Source organism: Oculina patagonica, chromosome 14 (assembly GCF_052425735.1).
Source record: "Oculina patagonica isolate OP01 chromosome 14, crgOcupat, whole genome shotgun sequence".
Lineage (NCBI taxonomy): Eukaryota > Metazoa > Cnidaria > Anthozoa > Scleractinia > Oculinidae > Oculina > Oculina patagonica.
The window spans coordinates 1,957,377-1,975,075 of record NC_135771.1 but is presented as its reverse complement, the minus strand read 5'-3'; the positions used below and the strand labels follow the sequence as shown (position 1 = coordinate 1,975,075).

The 17,699-nt window shown below is 36.2% G+C and overlaps 1 protein-coding gene across 2 annotated transcripts; it reads left to right on the top strand.

Moving 5' to 3' along the window:
• The first annotated feature begins 1 nt into the window (after position 1).
• LOC144638788 (transportin-1-like) lies at positions 2 to 17,045 on the top strand. 2 transcript variants are annotated; one of them, XM_078498041.1, is made up of 25 exons: positions 2 to 115; positions 280 to 355; positions 505 to 761; positions 1,501 to 1,634; positions 1,961 to 2,042; positions 2,897 to 3,019; positions 3,658 to 3,776; positions 4,380 to 4,440; positions 4,585 to 4,695; positions 5,240 to 5,303; positions 5,558 to 5,710; positions 5,890 to 5,963; positions 6,097 to 6,195; positions 6,292 to 6,344; positions 6,796 to 6,892; positions 7,398 to 7,667; positions 8,241 to 8,399; positions 8,484 to 8,571; positions 8,684 to 8,782; positions 9,172 to 9,267; positions 10,632 to 10,707; positions 11,628 to 11,727; positions 11,823 to 11,897; positions 11,987 to 12,115; positions 12,678 to 17,045. In XM_078498041.1, the coding sequence occupies exons 1-24, from the start codon at positions 17 to 19 to the stop codon at positions 12,092 to 12,094; spliced, it is 2,673 nt and encodes an 890-aa protein (XP_078354167.1). In that variant the 5' UTR covers positions 2 to 16; the 3' UTR covers positions 12,095 to 12,115; positions 12,678 to 17,045. The 2 variants fall into 2 exon arrangements, 1 of the variants encoding a protein (XP_078354167.1); XR_013568010.1 differs by lacking the exons at positions 10,632 to 10,707; positions 12,678 to 17,045 and having other exon boundaries at positions 11,987 to 12,050.
• The last annotated feature ends 654 nt before the right edge of the window (positions 17,046 to 17,699 follow it).

The window sequence follows — 17,699 nt, the reverse complement described above, 5'->3', positions numbered from 1 at the left end:
GGTGCAAAAAAGCAAAATGGCGTGGCAACCAGACCAAGACGGTTTACAGCAAATTATACAGCTTTTAAAGGAAAGTCAAAGCCCAAATACAGAAGTACAACGAGCAGTTCAACAAGTATCCTTTACTCTACCAGTTATAATGTTAAAATCTGTATTTTCTGTTAAGTTTGGCGAAATATTCGTCGCTACACGGCTGAGGTTTAGCACGTCACACGTGCTCTATGATTGCCCTAACCGTCGTAGATTTTGATTGTATTCCTTAACCAAGCGCTTTTTCAGAAACTTGAATCTTTAAATCAGTTTCCCGATTTCAACAATTATCTGATATTCGTCCTTACGAAGTTAAAAAGCGAAGGTGAGTAAGCTATACACGATATTAAGTACAGGTACTGAGGTAGCTGTGCGTTTCTAGTTCCGGTTGCTCGATGGATAACTTGACTTACCAGTAAGAATCAAACTTTTCCCCTTGAAACTGAGTTACGATACTCGTTTATTCTATTTTAGATGAACCAACTCGTTCGCTATCGGGCTTGATTCTCAAGAATAACGTCAAATCACACTACCATACCTTTCCTGATCCGGTGAAAGAATTCATAAAGTCAGAATGTCTCGAAGCCATTGGAGATCCGTCACCCCTCATTCGAGCTACTATTGGTATCTTGGTCACAACTATAGCGGCGAAAGGCGATCTTACAAACTGGCCACAGCTATTGCCAACGTTATGCCAGCTTTTGGACAGCGAAGATTACAATGTGTGCGAGGTACAACTTCATTTTTGTTAGCTACCAGGCTGGCATATTTCCAGTTTTGTGAACGAATGAACTGAAATACAGCTCCTAAACATTATGTCTGCAATAGCTCCCTGATTATAGTTTTAGTATTGGAAGATTTGTTGAGCCTTGATTTAAGTGGTATCTTCTAACTAGTTAATTAAATTACTGAAAGTAATTCCAATTTCATCTCAAAAATTATAAAGTGACAGGTAGCAAGTGTTTGATTATTTAATTAGTGAAATGTACAGGTGTAGTGTGCATCGATTGGCAGAGATTGCTGAGTAAATGATAAAGGCTATTTGTATTTGTAGCTTGAAGTTTAGCAAGCTCAATGAATGTGGTATTGCTGTTTGCAAATTGCAATCCACCGTACGGAAAAAGGTGGCTGTACCTAAACATAGCCAATAGGGCACAAAGACAGCCACGTTTCTACGTAATCCGTCCCTGTACTAACAACATTGTTCATGCGGGGTTTGAAGTTTTTAGAGCTTTTTTGTGCATTTTTGTCAGCATTTTTAGCAGTTTTGCGTGCTAGGAATCATATGTAAATGTACTAGTCGCCATCTTTTTTGGTACGGTGGAGTCGTTTATGGTACATGTTGCCCCAAATTATGCCGGCATAATATGTCAACCCCTATACTTTCTAAATTATCCAAACTTTGAACCATGAACTTGGTTTTGTCTGGAATAAAACTAACGGAGGCTGCTGTCTAACTTGTATTGATAGGGAGCATTTGGAGCATTGCAAAAGATTTGTGAGGACTCCGCTGAACAGCTTGACAGCGATGCTCTCAACAGACCTCTCATCATACTGATACCAAAGTTCCTGCAGTTCTTCAGACATGCAAGCCCTAAAATCAGGTGAGTGGAGATGTTTCCAAATTTACAAGCATCCAGGAATTTCTATGGGGAAAGGAAACCCAAATTACTGTTAAAAATGCTTGTACAGTTGAACCCCGATAACTCGAACCTTCAAGGGAAATTAAAATAGGTTCAAGTTATTGGGGGTTCCAGTTAACGAGTTCAAAATTAGTAAGAAAACAAACTGGAGTGGAATCGAAAAATGACTGAGTTAGCGAAGTTCAAGTTATTGAGGGTTCGAGTTATCAAGTTTGAGCTGTAGTTGATTATACTAGATCTGTTGGCTTAGTGATGGTTGCTGATTTTTGGTTTTAAATTCTTTGCAGATCTCACGCCATTGCTTGTGTGAATCAGTTTATTGTAACACGAACACAGGCCCTCATGGTTCACATAGGAACATTCATTGAGGTAGGGAAATTTGTTTTTCATGAAATCAAAATAGTTCGAAATCTAGTGCGGGCAACAGCTTGAAAGGCCAGGGACCATAACACATTTTCCTTACTCAACATACAGTTTATCTTGCTTCTGAATTTTGGTTGTTGATTCTGCACAAATGGGCAGTTACTATAAAAAAAAGTTGTAAATGCTATACAAAAAGCTAGGGGTTATTTTAACAAGAAGAGTTTTTTCACAATTTGTTTGAAGTTTTCCATTTGTTCAGCTTGGATAAAGTCAAATTAAATTATGCCAATGATATTCAAAATGTGTGTCCTTTCAGCAGTGTTTGAGTCACAATACTGCCATTTTGTTTCACACATTTGTTGAATATCAATGTACCTTATTATAGGAAATTAACGCGTCATGAAACGCGAATAAAACTTTCGCGTTAATTTAAGTCGCGTAATTAACGTATCCGCGCCGTTAATTAAGTGTAGCGTTAATTTTCACGTAATTTCCATTATTTTGGCCCCATTTTTCGTACAGTCCATTTCCTTGACTCCGGAAAAGCATAATTTATCTGCCACTATCAATTACTGTGGAACGCTTAAAGTGGGAAAAGTAGCACGAACATTGTTTTCGTTTAGATTACCGCCTAAAGTGTTGAAAACTTGTTCCTTGTGTCGTCGCGTTAATTTCCTCATTTTGAAATGTTCCCCCCCTTTCCTTTTTGGGAAGTTTTACCTTCAATTCCGTTAATTTAGTCGCGTTAATTCAAATACCTTAATTAACATAACGTTAATTTCCTATAATAAGGTAAGTGCTAGCTATTTTCCTTATGCTGTTGTTATTATTCTAATAACAAGTAAACACTTTTATCATAGAATTTGTTTGCCCTTGCGGGGGACGAGGACCCAGAAGTGAGGAAAAATGTTTGCAGAGCCCTTGTCATGCTGCTAGAAGTCAGAGCAGATCAACTGATTCCACACATGAATAATATCGTGGAGGTGACTACACAATACTTTAATTTTTCAAAGTGTTATTTTTAAATGAGTGATCAGCCTCCTTTTTCTTCTTATTAGCATGAGTACTTTTAGGTCTCAGGTGATACGTAAGAGTAAAGAAAATCATCAATAATTATTTGAAAAACCCATTTTGACATACATGTTCACTTACCACCAAATTCTCTGGAGCAAGTGGCTGTTGATGAGTTTAAGTCTGGAACAAGTTTCATTCCAGAATGTAGTTCATTTTGCATTGAAGTAATGACTGGCTCAGCCTTCAATATCACGTGCATGGTTTTCGCGCCAGATTCAAAACAAAGATGGAGCGAGTTTATCCGCCATATTGAAAACGATACACATGCACCAGTCTCGCCCCAGACTTGGAACGGAAACAAATAAATCAAATAAATATAACAACATTAAGAATCTCAGATGACCAGAGGCAAACCAGCTGGCTATTTACAAGCGTGGTCAACATTTAAACTTGGGACTAGCAAGAAGAAATCCAGCTAGCGGTTAGGGTGGGACGCGAACTCAGGGACTCCACATTGCAAGGCCAGCGCTCAAAACTCTGGTCATTAGCAGAGATTGAAATGTGTCTGAAACATAAGTTTGAAAAAGTTTTTTTTCTGTCTCACTAGTACATGCTGATGAGGACACAGGACAAAGATGAGAATGTCTCACTTGAAGCATGCGAGTTCTGGCTCACCCTGGCAGAACAACCCATCTGCAAAGAGGCTCTCCAACCACATCTACAAAGGTAAAAGGAACTAATTGGACTCATTAATCTATTTTTTTTTTTTTAATAAAAAAAAAAAAAAAAAAAAAAAAAAAAAAAAAATTATATAAAAAAAAAAAAATTATTTTTAAAAAAATTTTTTCCCAAAAAAAATTTAAAAATAAAAAACAAAAAAAAAAAACCCAAAAATAAAAATAATATACTTAAAACATTGTCAAAACGTCTTCAAGTATTGGAACAATATGAGGTGAACATAAATTATACCTCTTCTCTCTTGTGAGTTGTCAGCATCTTTTGCCCATTACTTTCCTGTTTCCATCGGATGACACATACACAGTGGGTTCATAGAGCGTCCAGGGCCAATGCCAGTTGTGAACGCGACTTTGCCCAGCTGTTTTAAATAACATCTGAATCAAGTTCAGTTTACCAACTGAAAGAGGGTTAGATCTCACTGATACTTTGCCCATGTGCATAAACTCTAATGCCCACCTACTCTAAACCTTAATGAATCCCCTGCTTGCAAAGTGTATGTTCAGAATTTCCACAGTTTAAGAAATCAGAAAGTTGTTATACTTCAACCACAGTAATGTTTAACACATAATTTGACATCTCTTTCAAATGCAGGCTCGTCCCTATATTGGTGAATGGAATGAGGTACTCAGAGATAGACCTGATTCTTTTAAAGGTGGGTAGTCATTGCTCGGTTGATTGACTGATTGATTGATTGATTGATTGATTGATTGATTGATTGATTGATTGATTGATTGATTGATTGATTGATTGATTGACTGACTGACTTACACTGAGATTATTTTGTCTGTTTCATCAGGCTGACAATGAGGATGATGAGTCTGTTCCAGATAGTGAACAGGATATAAAACCAAGATTCCACAAATCCAAGACACACAGCCAGCAACATGAAGCTGATGGAGAGATTGATGTAAGATGTTGGTCATACTTTGTCTCTCCAAACTTAATTTGAGTTTCCAATCCCCAAAGGTTACTTTGCAAAATGAATCCTTTACTTAACTGTAAAATGACCATCAAATAATGAAGTCTTAGTTCATGTGAACACAAGTCTGTTTTCATGCACAAATTTCTCAACAACTGACAATGATGTGTTCACAAGATTTGAACAAGAAAATGCTATGCTGATCACATGCACTGCAGAGGACTGCTTGGCATCGCTTTTGGTTGTGACTTAAACAAATCAGAGGCTACATGTACATGTTTACTACATATCATCAGTAGGAATTTGTTGGTTGGAGCCTACCATTTTTCTTCCTGGAATTTTAGAACTGAAAACTGAATTCAAAGGAGACTGCTCATTTTGAGTTCAAGTGATTGCAAATGATTGCTTAGAGAAGAATAGAAAGAAATTGAGTCATTTTGAAAACTATTCCAAATTACCATTCATTTTAATTATTATTTGTTTGGTCACTTTGGTTGTGCTATATATCTGACCACTGGTGCTGTCGTTTTAGGGAGACAGTGAAGGAGAAGATGATGATGACATGGATGATGATGCCCTTTCAGACTGGAACTTAAGTAAGTCGTTTGTTGACAAATAAAATTGTTTAATATAATTACAGTAAACCCCGGAAACTCAACTCTGAGGGAAATAAAAAACAGTTTGGTTAGCGGGGTTTCGAGTTCGGGGTCCTGAATAAGACTGAAGGTGGGTTCAATCCAAGGGAAATGGAAGTTTGTTCGAGTTGCGGGGTTGTTCGAGTTATCCAAGTTCGAGTTACCGGGGTTCTACTGTATTTTCATTCCTTAACTGTATTCATCTCCTTGTCTAGGGAAATGCTCTGCAGCAGCCTTGGATGTCCTTGCCAGTGTGTTCCGCGATGATCTGTTACCAGTGCTACTTCCGATCTTAAAGGAGACACTCTTTCATCCTGACTGGGAAGCAAAAGAGTCTGGGATCCTTGTGCTGGGAGCTGTAGCTGAAGGTAGAAAACCTGTGCTTTTGTTTATTTGTTTGGTAAAGTTTTGGCTATAACACACACAACTATAATGTTGTAGCTACTTTTTCCGACTCTCTTATGTTTTCTGTCAAGCTGGCCACGCTCTGATTTGTTAATTTGCAAGATTGCTCACATAACTTTGTTCATTGTTCTTTTTTGTTTAGGTTGTTTAAATGGCATTTCTCCTCACTTGTCAGAACTGGTTCCATTCCTGATTAACTCTCTTTCTGAGAAAAGGGTGAGTTTTACTTTAAACTGCTAAAAGCAATGTGACCAAACCAAAAAAAAAGAGAGGGGAAGAAGAATGTGACCATACTGTCAAATGCTACCTTTTTCAATTTGCTTGACTTGTTGCTATGTTTTTCATTCAGGCATTGGTGCGTTCTATCACTTGTTGGACCCTTAGTCGTTATGCACACTGGGTCGTCAGTCAGCCTCATGAGGCTTATCTCCAACGTCTTATGACAGAGGTATGTAGCACTCCTATTTGAAATGATTTCAAACTGTTTTCTAACTTGGGTACGTTTGATATTCTTGATCATTCTGTTTAACTCTGCAACTTTTAGCTTCTTAAAAGGATCTTGGACAGTAACAAGAGAGTTCAGGAGGCAGCGTGCAGGTGATCAGCAACTATTATTGTTCCTTACAATCCACTTATTTTCAGAATAAACTTAAAGGAATGTACACAATCGCCAGAAAAAATTGCCATATAGATTTTTGGATTGAATTTCCTCTTTTGCATCACAAATGAAATCACAAGATGTTTATCAGTGAGAAAGCAATTTCCTGCAACTGCCAAGGCAGTCTTGCAGCAATTGTATCTGTTATGTATACTGTGGTAGTGTACTGTTTTGTTTATGTTTAAGCTATGTATCTTCCCTAAAAAATATTACAAGTCATACATGTACAATGTCATGTACATGTACAAATAAATGTCTGTGGGTTTGGCCTGTGATAAAAGATCACACACTTTTCTCAAGATTTGTTGACAGATAATTTCACAAAAAGAATAATAATGATCTTTCACTTGTACCATATAAATGATAATTTGGTGTGTAAATATCTTGTAGTGCCTTTGCCACTTTGGAGGAAGAAGCCTGCACTGAACTTGTACCATATCTTGGCTTCATTCTAGAAACATTGGTGTTTGCCTTCAACAAATATCAGGTTAGTTGAAGCTTAGCTTTATTAACAACATGTTTACAATCTGGAAATAACTAGAGCAGTTGACTGGATTTTTCCCGAAGTGTCACTTAGGGTGCATTAATTTGTGTGTTGTTGTTGCCACGGCTCAGTTGTTCAAAAGGTGGATCATGCTATCCACTAGATAAATCGCTATCCAGTGGACAAGTGTTAACAGAACATGCTGCGCTATCCACCGGATAGTGATTTATCTGGTGAATAGTGTTAGCCATCTTTTGAACAACTTGGGCCAGAGTAATAGGTTGATTTAGGAATGGAGTCGTAGCACAGTGTTTCATAGTAACCATAATTCTCTTGTGATGTGTACTTGATTCTGGCGATTAGTACCCTGATTGGTAACACTATTGAAAAAAAAAAGTTTTATTCCTAAATATATTTAAGATTCATAATCAAATGCGTTTTCACTGCAGGTTATTCATTGAGGAAAAAGTATCTTAGGTATATTAAGCACGTTTCTTTTCTTATATAGCACAAGAACCTTCTCATACTGTATGACGCCATTGGTACACTTGCCGACTCTGTGGGACACCACCTCAACAAGCCTGAGTTCATTAATATGCTGATGCCACCACTTATTCAGAAATGGAACCAGCTTAAAGATGAAGACAAAGACCTGTTTCCACTCCTAGAGTGTCTTTCATCTGTTGCCACAGCTCTGCGTTCTGGCTTCCTTCCGTATGCTGAGCCTGTGTTTCAGAGATGTGTGTCCTTAGTGGAGCAAACTCTAGCTCAAAGTGTGGTAGGTACACATCTTAGCAACATACCTTATTAATAGGAAATTAACGTGTCATGAAATTAACGCAAATTTCAAAAATTTGCGTTAATTTAAGTCGCGTTAATTTTTGTTAACGTTAATTTCCGCACCGTTAATTAAGTGGAGCGTTAATTTCCATGACCTTAAATTTCCATTATTTTGGCCCCAATTTCTCGTTACAGTCCAGACGTTCTTGACTCAAAGGAAAAATCATTATTTTATCAGGGTGGTTTTCTACCACTTTCACTGATACTGCGAAGAACGCTCGAAGTGGGAAAAATACCATGAACATTGTTTGCGTTTAAGATTATACGCCTAGAAATGTTGAAATAAACTTGTTCCAGTTGTGTACGCCGCGTTAATTTTCTTCATTTTGAAAGTATCACCCTCTCTTTCGCGTTAATTTCTTTTATTGGGAAGTAATTTTTCCTTCAATTTGCGTTAATTTAAGTCGCGTTAATTTCCAATACGTTAATTAACACAAGCGTTAATTTCCTATAATAAGGTAACACTAGACGTTTTTCTGCTATGATGCTAAATTCAATCTGTTTTTCTTAGGCATCTCAAACTCATCCTGAGCAGTTTGAACCTCCAGACAAGGACTTCATGATTGTGGCACTAGATCTTTTGAGTGGATTAGCTGAGGGACTTGAGGGGCAAATTGAACAGTTTGTTATTAGAAGCAACACAATGACTCTTCTCTTCCAGTGTATGCAGGTAAGCTAACTAAGCTCTTTTCTTAATCTCTGAGATTGCCATCAATGTCGTACTTAGAACTGTTCTTCTTCTTCTTTTTTTCAGGACAAAATGCCAGAAGTAAGGCAAAGCTCATTTGCCCTGCTGGGAGATTTAACAAAAGCCTGCTTCCAACATGTCAAACCTTGCATAGGTAAGTACAAACCACAGGCATTCTTACAGGGATGACTGTGCTTGTCTTTTGCGTGGATGAAAAAATAAACGACTGCCTGGTAATACTTGTGTGTGTTTTCAATGTGCTGCAGGTGACTTCCTACCAATCCTGGGTCAGAATCTCAATCCAGAATTCATTTCTGTCTGCAACAATGCTACTTGGGCCATTGGAGAAATCTCTGTTCAATTAGGTAAGAAAGACATTTATGGCTGGAATTACCATCGCTACTCTGCAAAATTAATTTTTTAATAAACATTTTTGACATAATTTAAACAACTTTGCAGTTGGCTCTATTTGATTTTACTGACGAAAATCTAAGAAGTGTGGGTACAGAGTTGATGCAACAACATACATCAGCAGAGAATCTAACACCTTCCCTAAACATTTTTTTATTATTATTATTTTGATCAGTCAAAACAAACAGAACCTTTTAGAGTTTTGCCAAAGAAAACATCAAGTGCTAAATTGGGAGCATTACTTCAATAAACCAAGGCCTTGAATTTCTTTTGTTGGCTACAATTATTGAGTGTATTTGTGAAAAAAAAAATGGATTTGATTTTAATTTTTTGTATAATTTAGGATCAGAAATGAAGCAGTACATCAACTTGGTACTTCAGCAACTCATCACCATTATTAACAGACCTCACACTCCAAAGACACTGCAAGAAAACACAGGTAACATGTCAACATTCTAACATAACAGGTTCTAGCAATCAAAATAGAGTGGTAACCTATAATAAAGGTAATTGTGTAGCTCAGTGTATTTTAAACTTGGAACTGTAAGAAATCCTATAGTTAAACCTTCACCCAAACAAAATGAGAAAAAGCATTTTAAAGAAGGAAAGCTGATGATTTGAAGGTAAACCATTGTTTTCTGCTCTGACAGGAGAAAGCTACATTTATTTGAGCCATTGATGGTCTGGTCAGTTAAACCTAACCATAAAGTTCTGATGGTCCTTTGAGGGGGTCAGTACTGTTGAAACTCAACAATAGTCCTGCTCTCTCGAACAGAAAGTGACTACAAGTGCATGCCCAAAATGTCACCAGCTTTACCAAAGCACTATTACCTTCAAAATCTAATAGTTCTCTAAAAAACAACACAGTTTTCATTTGCCTGTCAGTGAGTGCATTGGTAAACCTGTGGTGTTTTCTTGTTTTCATGTGTTGCCCTGTGATAGTTCTGTAGTCAGCTGTGTGACTAACAGCCATAACACAAGTGACTGGAAAGTAATGTGACACATTGCACAGCTCTAAGAAACTGACTTGTTTTTTGTTCTAGAGGTGTTGTTTCTTCTAACAGCAAGTGTGTTCACACTAAACTGGCATTGTGTTAATCAGAAAGGGCAAAGAGATCATTGTGCACTGTTCACATTTGCATGAACTTTCTTTATCACGCATGCTTAACGTCCTGGTGCATACCTTTAATTGTATGTTGTTTTGGCTGCTGTTTTGGTTCCACTGTTCTTTACTTTGTTTTGCATTGCTGCTAAAACATGAAATGATGGGATAGTTACATTATAATGAAAAAAAATGTGTAGTTTCCTTCTGTCCCAGAAATTGAATGGCAACAAATAGAAGAAGATCAAAAAATAATTCAATTTACAGTAGTATCTCCTTCAGTTCAGGTTTTGTTCAGTTGAAGTTTGTGATCCATTTCAATCATTAAACATCTTTGCGGCTTTTTATTCCGTTGAGGTTTTTCTTTTCCCTGTGAAAAGATAAATGTTTCAGGTTTCCTTCAGCATGAAGATGAAATTAATGGACATAACCCATTTGACCAAAGAAGAGTAATTTGTAATTCCAGTGGGATGAAGTGCTATAATGATCATTGTGCCTTTTCCCCTCTAACACAGCATTATGTAATGTTATGTACATGAACACTGTATGTTAAAAGTGTTAAAAGTAAGTACTGATAATGTTAACAGTCACAGACATGCTAATAAAGGTTGTGATGCCGTGACTGTATACATGTTTGTGTAATACTGTATGTTCTGACTGCATGAATTTGTTTCTTTCCCTGTTGATTAATGTGTTTTTAGCTATCACAATTGGGCGTCTGGGGTTAGTTTGTCCGCAAGAGGTGGCACCTTTGTTACCGCAGTTTATTCAGAAGTGGTGTGTATTAGTGTTTTCTTTTTATTTACTTGTGTTGCTTTCATTGTGGGTTATTTTTGTTTTGTTGTGTTTTCTGAGTGATCTCATGTATGTTGTAACACTGCAACATTGCATAAAACCTACATTGTGTTGTAATCTACCATGTTTACATTAATAATAGCTGCAATTTATGTAATGAAAACTGTACATTGTGTTATGTTGCATAGTCAATGGCTCAGTCAGAAGTTTATCTCTTGTTTGTCAAGTTATTGTCTGGGTGTAAAGCCTGGTTTTCACTAGCGACGCAAGCACAAACGCAGGAACGAGAAAAGGAAAAATTTTGATGCTTGTGCGGTGAAATATGAGCTGTTATCCTTTGGTTGTGCTTGTGCCTGTTTCGCTAGTGAAAACCAGGCTTAAGTCTTGAGAAGGATTGATTGTTTGTGAGTGATTGGCTCTTTAAAGTCAAGTGAAGTTTGCAAGGCAACTTCTTTAAGTGTAACCTTCAATCTTTCATTGTTGTGTCTTGGCAGCCAGTCTTACAACAAAATTGATCAATCAAATCAACTTAAATCAACATCAGTTTTTCTCGAGACCTTTCCCTTCTCAACAAACATGCTGCACACCTATATAAATTATGCAATTCTAAGTAAGACACTTCTTCAGAGGAAAATAAGACAACTCTTTAATTTTTCATGACAAAATTAACAATGTTATAGGGTAAACTAATTACTGGTGCCCCAGTACCATAAGAAAACATTAGTCACAACTGCAAAGATTAGACAACAAAGTTGTCGTACCAACAAAAAAAGTAAGAAGCAATTTTCACCTTATATAAGACTCATTAATTTTATCAGCTCAAAGCATTCAATCAGCATTATTTTGCTGTACAGTTGTGTATACAGGTACTTGTGAAACTTGTTTAACTTGTCATCTTTCAGGTGTACTTCACTGCGGAACATACGAGACAATGAAGAGAAGGACTCTGCCTTCCGAGGTATCTGTAACATGATTGGCCTTAATCCTGGTGGAGTTGTACAGGTAAGGTGACCCATTATAAAAAAAAAATTAATGCATTGCCTTGTTATGTATATTAATTTTTCTAGTGACAGTTGCTAACATAAGCTCTGTTGTAGGACTTCATATTCTTCTGTGATGCTGTAGCATCCTGGGTGAACCCTGGCCCAGACTTAAAGGACATGTTCCTGAAGGTATGTTTGCACCGGAATCTTTATGTTGTCCATCAGATGCACAACGTAATGAACCATGTTGTTAACTGTCTTTCAACCTTGGAATTTAGATCCTTCATGGCTTTAAAAACCAAGTTGGAGAAGAGAACTGGAAACGATTTTCAAGTCAGTTTCCTGTTGCCCTGCGAGAACGTCTCTCTAGTAACTATGGAGTTTGAGGAAGAGCTTAAGTAGTCAGGGTGAGTACAATGTTATTAAACAAAAAACTTTTTAGTCCAATGATTTAATTTTACAGCTTATAACAGGGTTGTCAAAATAAGCCAGCAACTGGAGCATTTCACTGGCTATTGCGAATACTGTACTCAGAATATTAGTAGGTCAGTTCTGAGTGTGTGTTATCAAGTTCTGAGTGTTTCGTAGCCCCCTACTTTTTGGATGGAACCTGCTACTCAAAAACCCACTGGCAACTGTCCCTGTTATAAAGAAAGTCCTGTCTAATAGCCTGGGGCTAGTGGATTCCTTGCCTGGCTTGCTGATTATACCCTTTGTTTGCTTATGGGCAAGTAAAGTATTTGGACTTGTTTGTTGGCAGATAAAGGAAGCCATTGAAAGGCCTTTTGACTAGTACACAGTGGCAATGTGGAAATCGATTTTCTTTTCACCCTGTTTTAGATTAAAATTTATCAACAGCAGTAGTAACTAATTGTTACTTATGGTTGGTAGGTGAAGAATGTTTAAATTGTGCAGCTTTCTATAAATTCACTTGAACTAAACAAATTATTTTGTCAATTTTGTTTTCAGGTGGGTTAAAAGATGACTGTGTAGTCATTGTTCAGTTCAGCCGTGTCCAAAGTCCATGTCAAGGTCCTTCGTCTCATTGTCAATGTTCCCGTACAAGTCTGTGTTTAGCTAATGGATCTTATTGTGGGGGGACAGCGTCATCATTTAGTGAAAACCGTCTCATTTGAATGTCTGTGATATTAATGGGAGGTGTGTGAACCTTGTGCCAAATTCAAATGATCGATAAGCTCAAGTTATAATGAGACATGTGCTGCCGTCGTATGCGTCCTTGTTGTCAGTGGCCACCAATTGTGATGTCAAGTGCTGCAATGTGGTAGCGTCATTGGAAGGCTGTTACAGTAATGTTATTGTCCATATTTTAAAGCCTGCTGGGATCAAGTCTACCTACCTGGTGCAATTACATTTAATGCTTGTTGGCTTTGTGCAAGTATTTCTTTAAAGTTTTTCTGTAAACTTTGTAAAAATTAATGCAGTTTTACCAAATAATGCCTTGCAAAAGTAAGTATAACTCTTTACGGTACTGTAACTAATGACTAAACTATGTAAAATAATGTTGAATGCAGAAAGCTCCTTCACTTTCCAACACTTTGCTTGCACTGTACAGAGTACTGGTTGGTTCTTGCAATCAGATCTTGTGCAAGTGTAATGTCTGATTAATTTAATTTACAGTTGATTTTTCTGTACTGGCCTGTGAAATTATGTCTCATTTCCATCTCTTTGGAGGTTTTGTTTCATAAGGTACCAGTAGTTCAAATAAGATTTTTAAAATTGGTTCTTAAAAGATGTTGTGTTTGAATGTTAAAATTGGTTGAAGTATGGGAGTGAAGGTGCCTTTCTGTAGTTGCCAAAATTTTAACTGATCTGTATAATAGTATGTAAAATTGTATACACTGTATAGCTGGTATAACACACAGAAAGCCTTTGCTCTAAATGCACAGTCTCCAAGAGAATTTATAGAAAAATAACGTAACCTTGTTTATTAATGTCAACTCTATAAACCATGACCTTGGTACCTCCAACAGCTGGTCTGTTGGGTGGTGGTGTGCAATAATTTTGATGAAAGACTTCTGCGGGACAGAAGTCTTTGGCTTGAAGATTTAGTAAGGTACATCATGCTCATGCATAGTCACATTGAAGAAGCATTTCTGTTTTTAGTTACAACCAACCTGTTGTAAGGTGCCCTCTCTCAAAGATGGTTACCATAGCAACTTAATTGCAAATTTATTTCTTTGTACTTTTGTTGATACAACTGTACATGTCTTGTAGCTTCAGTATTGAGATGATGTTTTGACACCAAAGGCCTTGAAAGGGTGTGTACTCCCATGTGTGTATACCAGTCTTTTTCTAGTAAACTAACCCATTACCACTCTTTGTTACAACATTCGCAAATTAAAGAACCTTTGTGCAAAGCATTTAACTGTAAAGTAGTTCTCTTCTAATTGTATAATTATGTATGTGCTTGCTGTTTAATAACCCTTTAGCTTTAAAAGTGGCAGGAAACAATACCATAATTCTTGGTCTTCTTGATAGGCATCACTGTCTGCAATTGTATTATGCAGAAAACAGTGAATGGCAGTGTTCCTAATCAAACCCAACAAAAACTTATTAAGCAAATATTTGAATTGCACTTGATGCTGACGGATTCTGCAGTGTTTTGCCAGACAAATAGATAGGTTAGTGTTTTAGGAAGTTATTTTATTATGTTTTGGTAATATATATTTTAATTATCAGATGAAGAAATTTTAGGAAGCTAATGTTTTATAGTTTTGTATAAGATTGTAGTAACAAAATTAATGTTTAACGGCTATGTATTAAATATAAATTTGAATTCAATGTTCGTTATAATTATTGTATAATGGAAGAGTCTTTGTGACTTAACTTACATCCTTTTATCCCTTACATCAAGGTCAAAATGCAATTTCTCCTAAACTGCTCTCCTCCATTTCCTAATGAACCTTATGCGAGAATTTTTTTTCCTGGCAAGATTTTCTTTGATGATGAGTTCGTAATTCTTATGAATTACAGCTTATCTTTGTATCAATCTTTTATGGAGAAATTGCCGATTGATCAGTGTAAGGGTTAAATGGATCAGTGAAAGCTGTCAAAAATGTTTGTAATGTTCAGCTTACTAACATTCAACTGCAAAGGAAACAATTTTCTTAGATGAAAACCAGAGAAATGGCTCAAAAAGGGATTATCTGCTAGTTTCTTGCTATGATTTCAACTTGATTAAAAAATGCCTGTAGACCAGACTTTCGTAATCACCAATTTTCTGAGATTTCTTTCAATATTCCGAGTCAATTATTGAGAGCATGAGCATTCTTACTTTTACTTTCTTTCTTTCTTTCTTTTTGTGAAATCGCAATATCCAAGCGGCTTACTAGAACATTTAGTTGCTATTAGCTAGCTTATTATATTTATAATTAATAAGTACTGAAAGTCAAATTCCTGTAAGGAGATATTAGGGACCATATAAGAGTGTCCCCATAAGTGTTCCTCAAAAGTTATCTTGGTGTCCAAGACCCCAACTTCTTGTTCCCTTGATAAATCTTTCAAATTGCAGGTTGAACTTCAGTGCTATTTCTTGCAATTATTACAGTACAGTTAGACTTTGGTTTTGCTATCCTTTTGGCCATTTCTCTTTGTTAATAGTCTTTGTTCAATAGTTCAGACAGTTAGATTTATTTATTTTGTACCTGGATGAAATTTTTCAAAATGTGTGAAGTTTACTATTTCAAATGTCAAGTATCATATTGATATTTTAGACCTTAACTAATTAAAAACCTGCAGACAATGTGAATGGACAGCTTTAGTCTATCTAACAGCTTTCGTAATCATATAGGGCATATTTTTGGTGTTATTTGACAAGTTCTGGCAAGTTTGCTAAGAAGTAACAATTTAATTTTGCTTGTGTAAGCAGCATAGCTAACAATGTCTTATGTAAAGTAATGGCGATCTCTTTGAAGTAATATTAAATTAATATTTAAGTTAAGTAATTTTAATTATATAACTATTCTAAAATACATGTTGCTGTAATTATAAATTTAAGAGTATTATTAGCTAAGGTATGTGTGTAGCAAATCAGGTCTTGAACAGACTCAGTTTAAAATTTCACTGTTCAACTTAATTTGCACATGCAAGTGTTTCGACCCATAAGGAAATTCAGAATTCTTTTTCAAACCTTACTTGTGGGCAGCCGAGAATGGAACTCTTGCTCGGGCAGGTTTGAAGATGAAGGCTGGAGTAATTAAATAATTAGTATTATTAGGTTATTTAGTTAAGGAAAATTAATTAATTAGGTAATTAACTATAAGAGTTTGTCTGGGAATCTTTATTTTGACTGTTGCACCAAAGTTTTATGTTTCAACGCTATTTCATTTGTGCCAAAAGATGTGTCCTATCATCTGGATAACCATGGGTGCATAGCTTTAAAACAAGTAACAAAGCCTGTAGTTCGTCAAGTAATTGATGTGTTTTTGGTACCTTCGTAAAAGCTAGTGCTTGAAGTATAACTAATCAAATTGCATTGATTTTATTTACATAGAGCAGTTTTCACTTGAGTGTCGAAAGTAAATTGCGTTTGCTTTGGTTTTGCATTACTACGCTTAGTGATTGGCTTAAAAATTTCGCGCCACTTTCTCGGCCAATCAGGACTAAAACCAAAACCTATCGCGACTCGCTCGCGCACGTTTTCCTACGCTTCGTGCCAACTACATGTATTTGCTTCGAGTTTTGATTGGTTCACTCGGTTGTCAGTGTCCTTTGTGATTGGTCAGAGTGATTGCTTTGGTTTTGGTTTTACGACACTCAATTGGAAACTGCTCTATAGTGCAATGACTTTCTTAGATTCTGGATACTTGAATTAATTCCAAGCTCAAAATTAAATTTCTCATCAACTTACAATATTAGTTCTTAAAAGTTTGTTTGGAGAATTTGATGTCTGATCTACAGCTATATCATGGTACTCTGTAACACTAAAACAGGATTTGATGATTTTTTAAATGCTCATCATCTGTGTGCTTTACAGTGTTTTTATATTGAAGGAGAGATTAGATAATGATCACTTGGGATTTGTAAAAGTTAAAAGGCTATGCTCCCATTGTTATCATCAAACCAGCTGGTCTGTGTTTGTTTGTCGTACTGTTAAGAACTTCAGTGATGTACGTCTAAAGCTGTGTCGTTAATGTCATTGGTGGTTCCGTGTGTAACACTGCGAAATGTTATTTCTATATATTTAAGTAAATAATGAGAATTACAATATTATTAATTAATGGCGTTTAAAATTGTCCGCGAGAATATTTGTCGAGAATTTACAGAATGCATGTTCTGGGAAGATACATGTTTAATAAATGTCAAGTTTTAATGTTATTATATTATGTGTGTTGATTGGATTTACTTATTCTGGGGATGACTTGTACCGTTTTTAAACAAACTTTATTGATAGTGTTTTCTTAACTCAGCAAAGTGAAAAACTAATGAACAAACATTTCTAGAATTATCAAAAAATTTATAGTTGTTGTTTTGATTGAAAGGAAAGTGAAAATAATTTACTTGCTTTAATGCATTTCAAACTATTTTAACAACAGACGTTTGTGCATATTATTCACACTTCCCTCAGTTGTTAAATGTTTTAGCCTCAGTCAAATATCATAGTTGTTCACTGGGCAAAAAAAAAAAAAAAAAAAAAAAAAAAAAAAAAAAAAACAAAAAAAATAATCAACAATGAATATTACTCTATCTAATTATCATCGACTTGTTGGGGCAGTCTTCTGACTCACTTGGTAAGGCATGCCCTTTAAACTTGCAAATGAAATGTAGGATAAAAAAATAGCGCACAAGAAAGCACCCGAAAAACATCAAGCAATCCCCACCTGTGCAAACATGGATGGTGCCAAAACAAAATGGTTAACAAAAAACACCCACACCCCCAAAATTAAATGGTCCGTCCCATAGACGCTACTTTCTCATCCCCCTCCCCTGTGCGTGCACGTGTAGCTGGTGAGATTTGTATGGCAGGGCGTG

Coding starts and splice junctions, on each gene's coding strand:
- LOC144638788 (XM_078498041.1), top strand. CDS start 17: ATGGCGTGGCAACCAGACCAAGACGGTTTACAGCAAATTATACAGCTT. Junction 2,043..2,896: donor ACATAGGAACATTCATTGAG/GTAGGGAAATTT, acceptor CTTTTATCATAG/AATTTGTTTGCCCTTGCGGG. Junction 4,441..4,584: donor TAGACCTGATTCTTTTAAAG/GTGGGTAGTCAT, acceptor CTGTTTCATCAG/GCTGACAATGAGGATGATGA.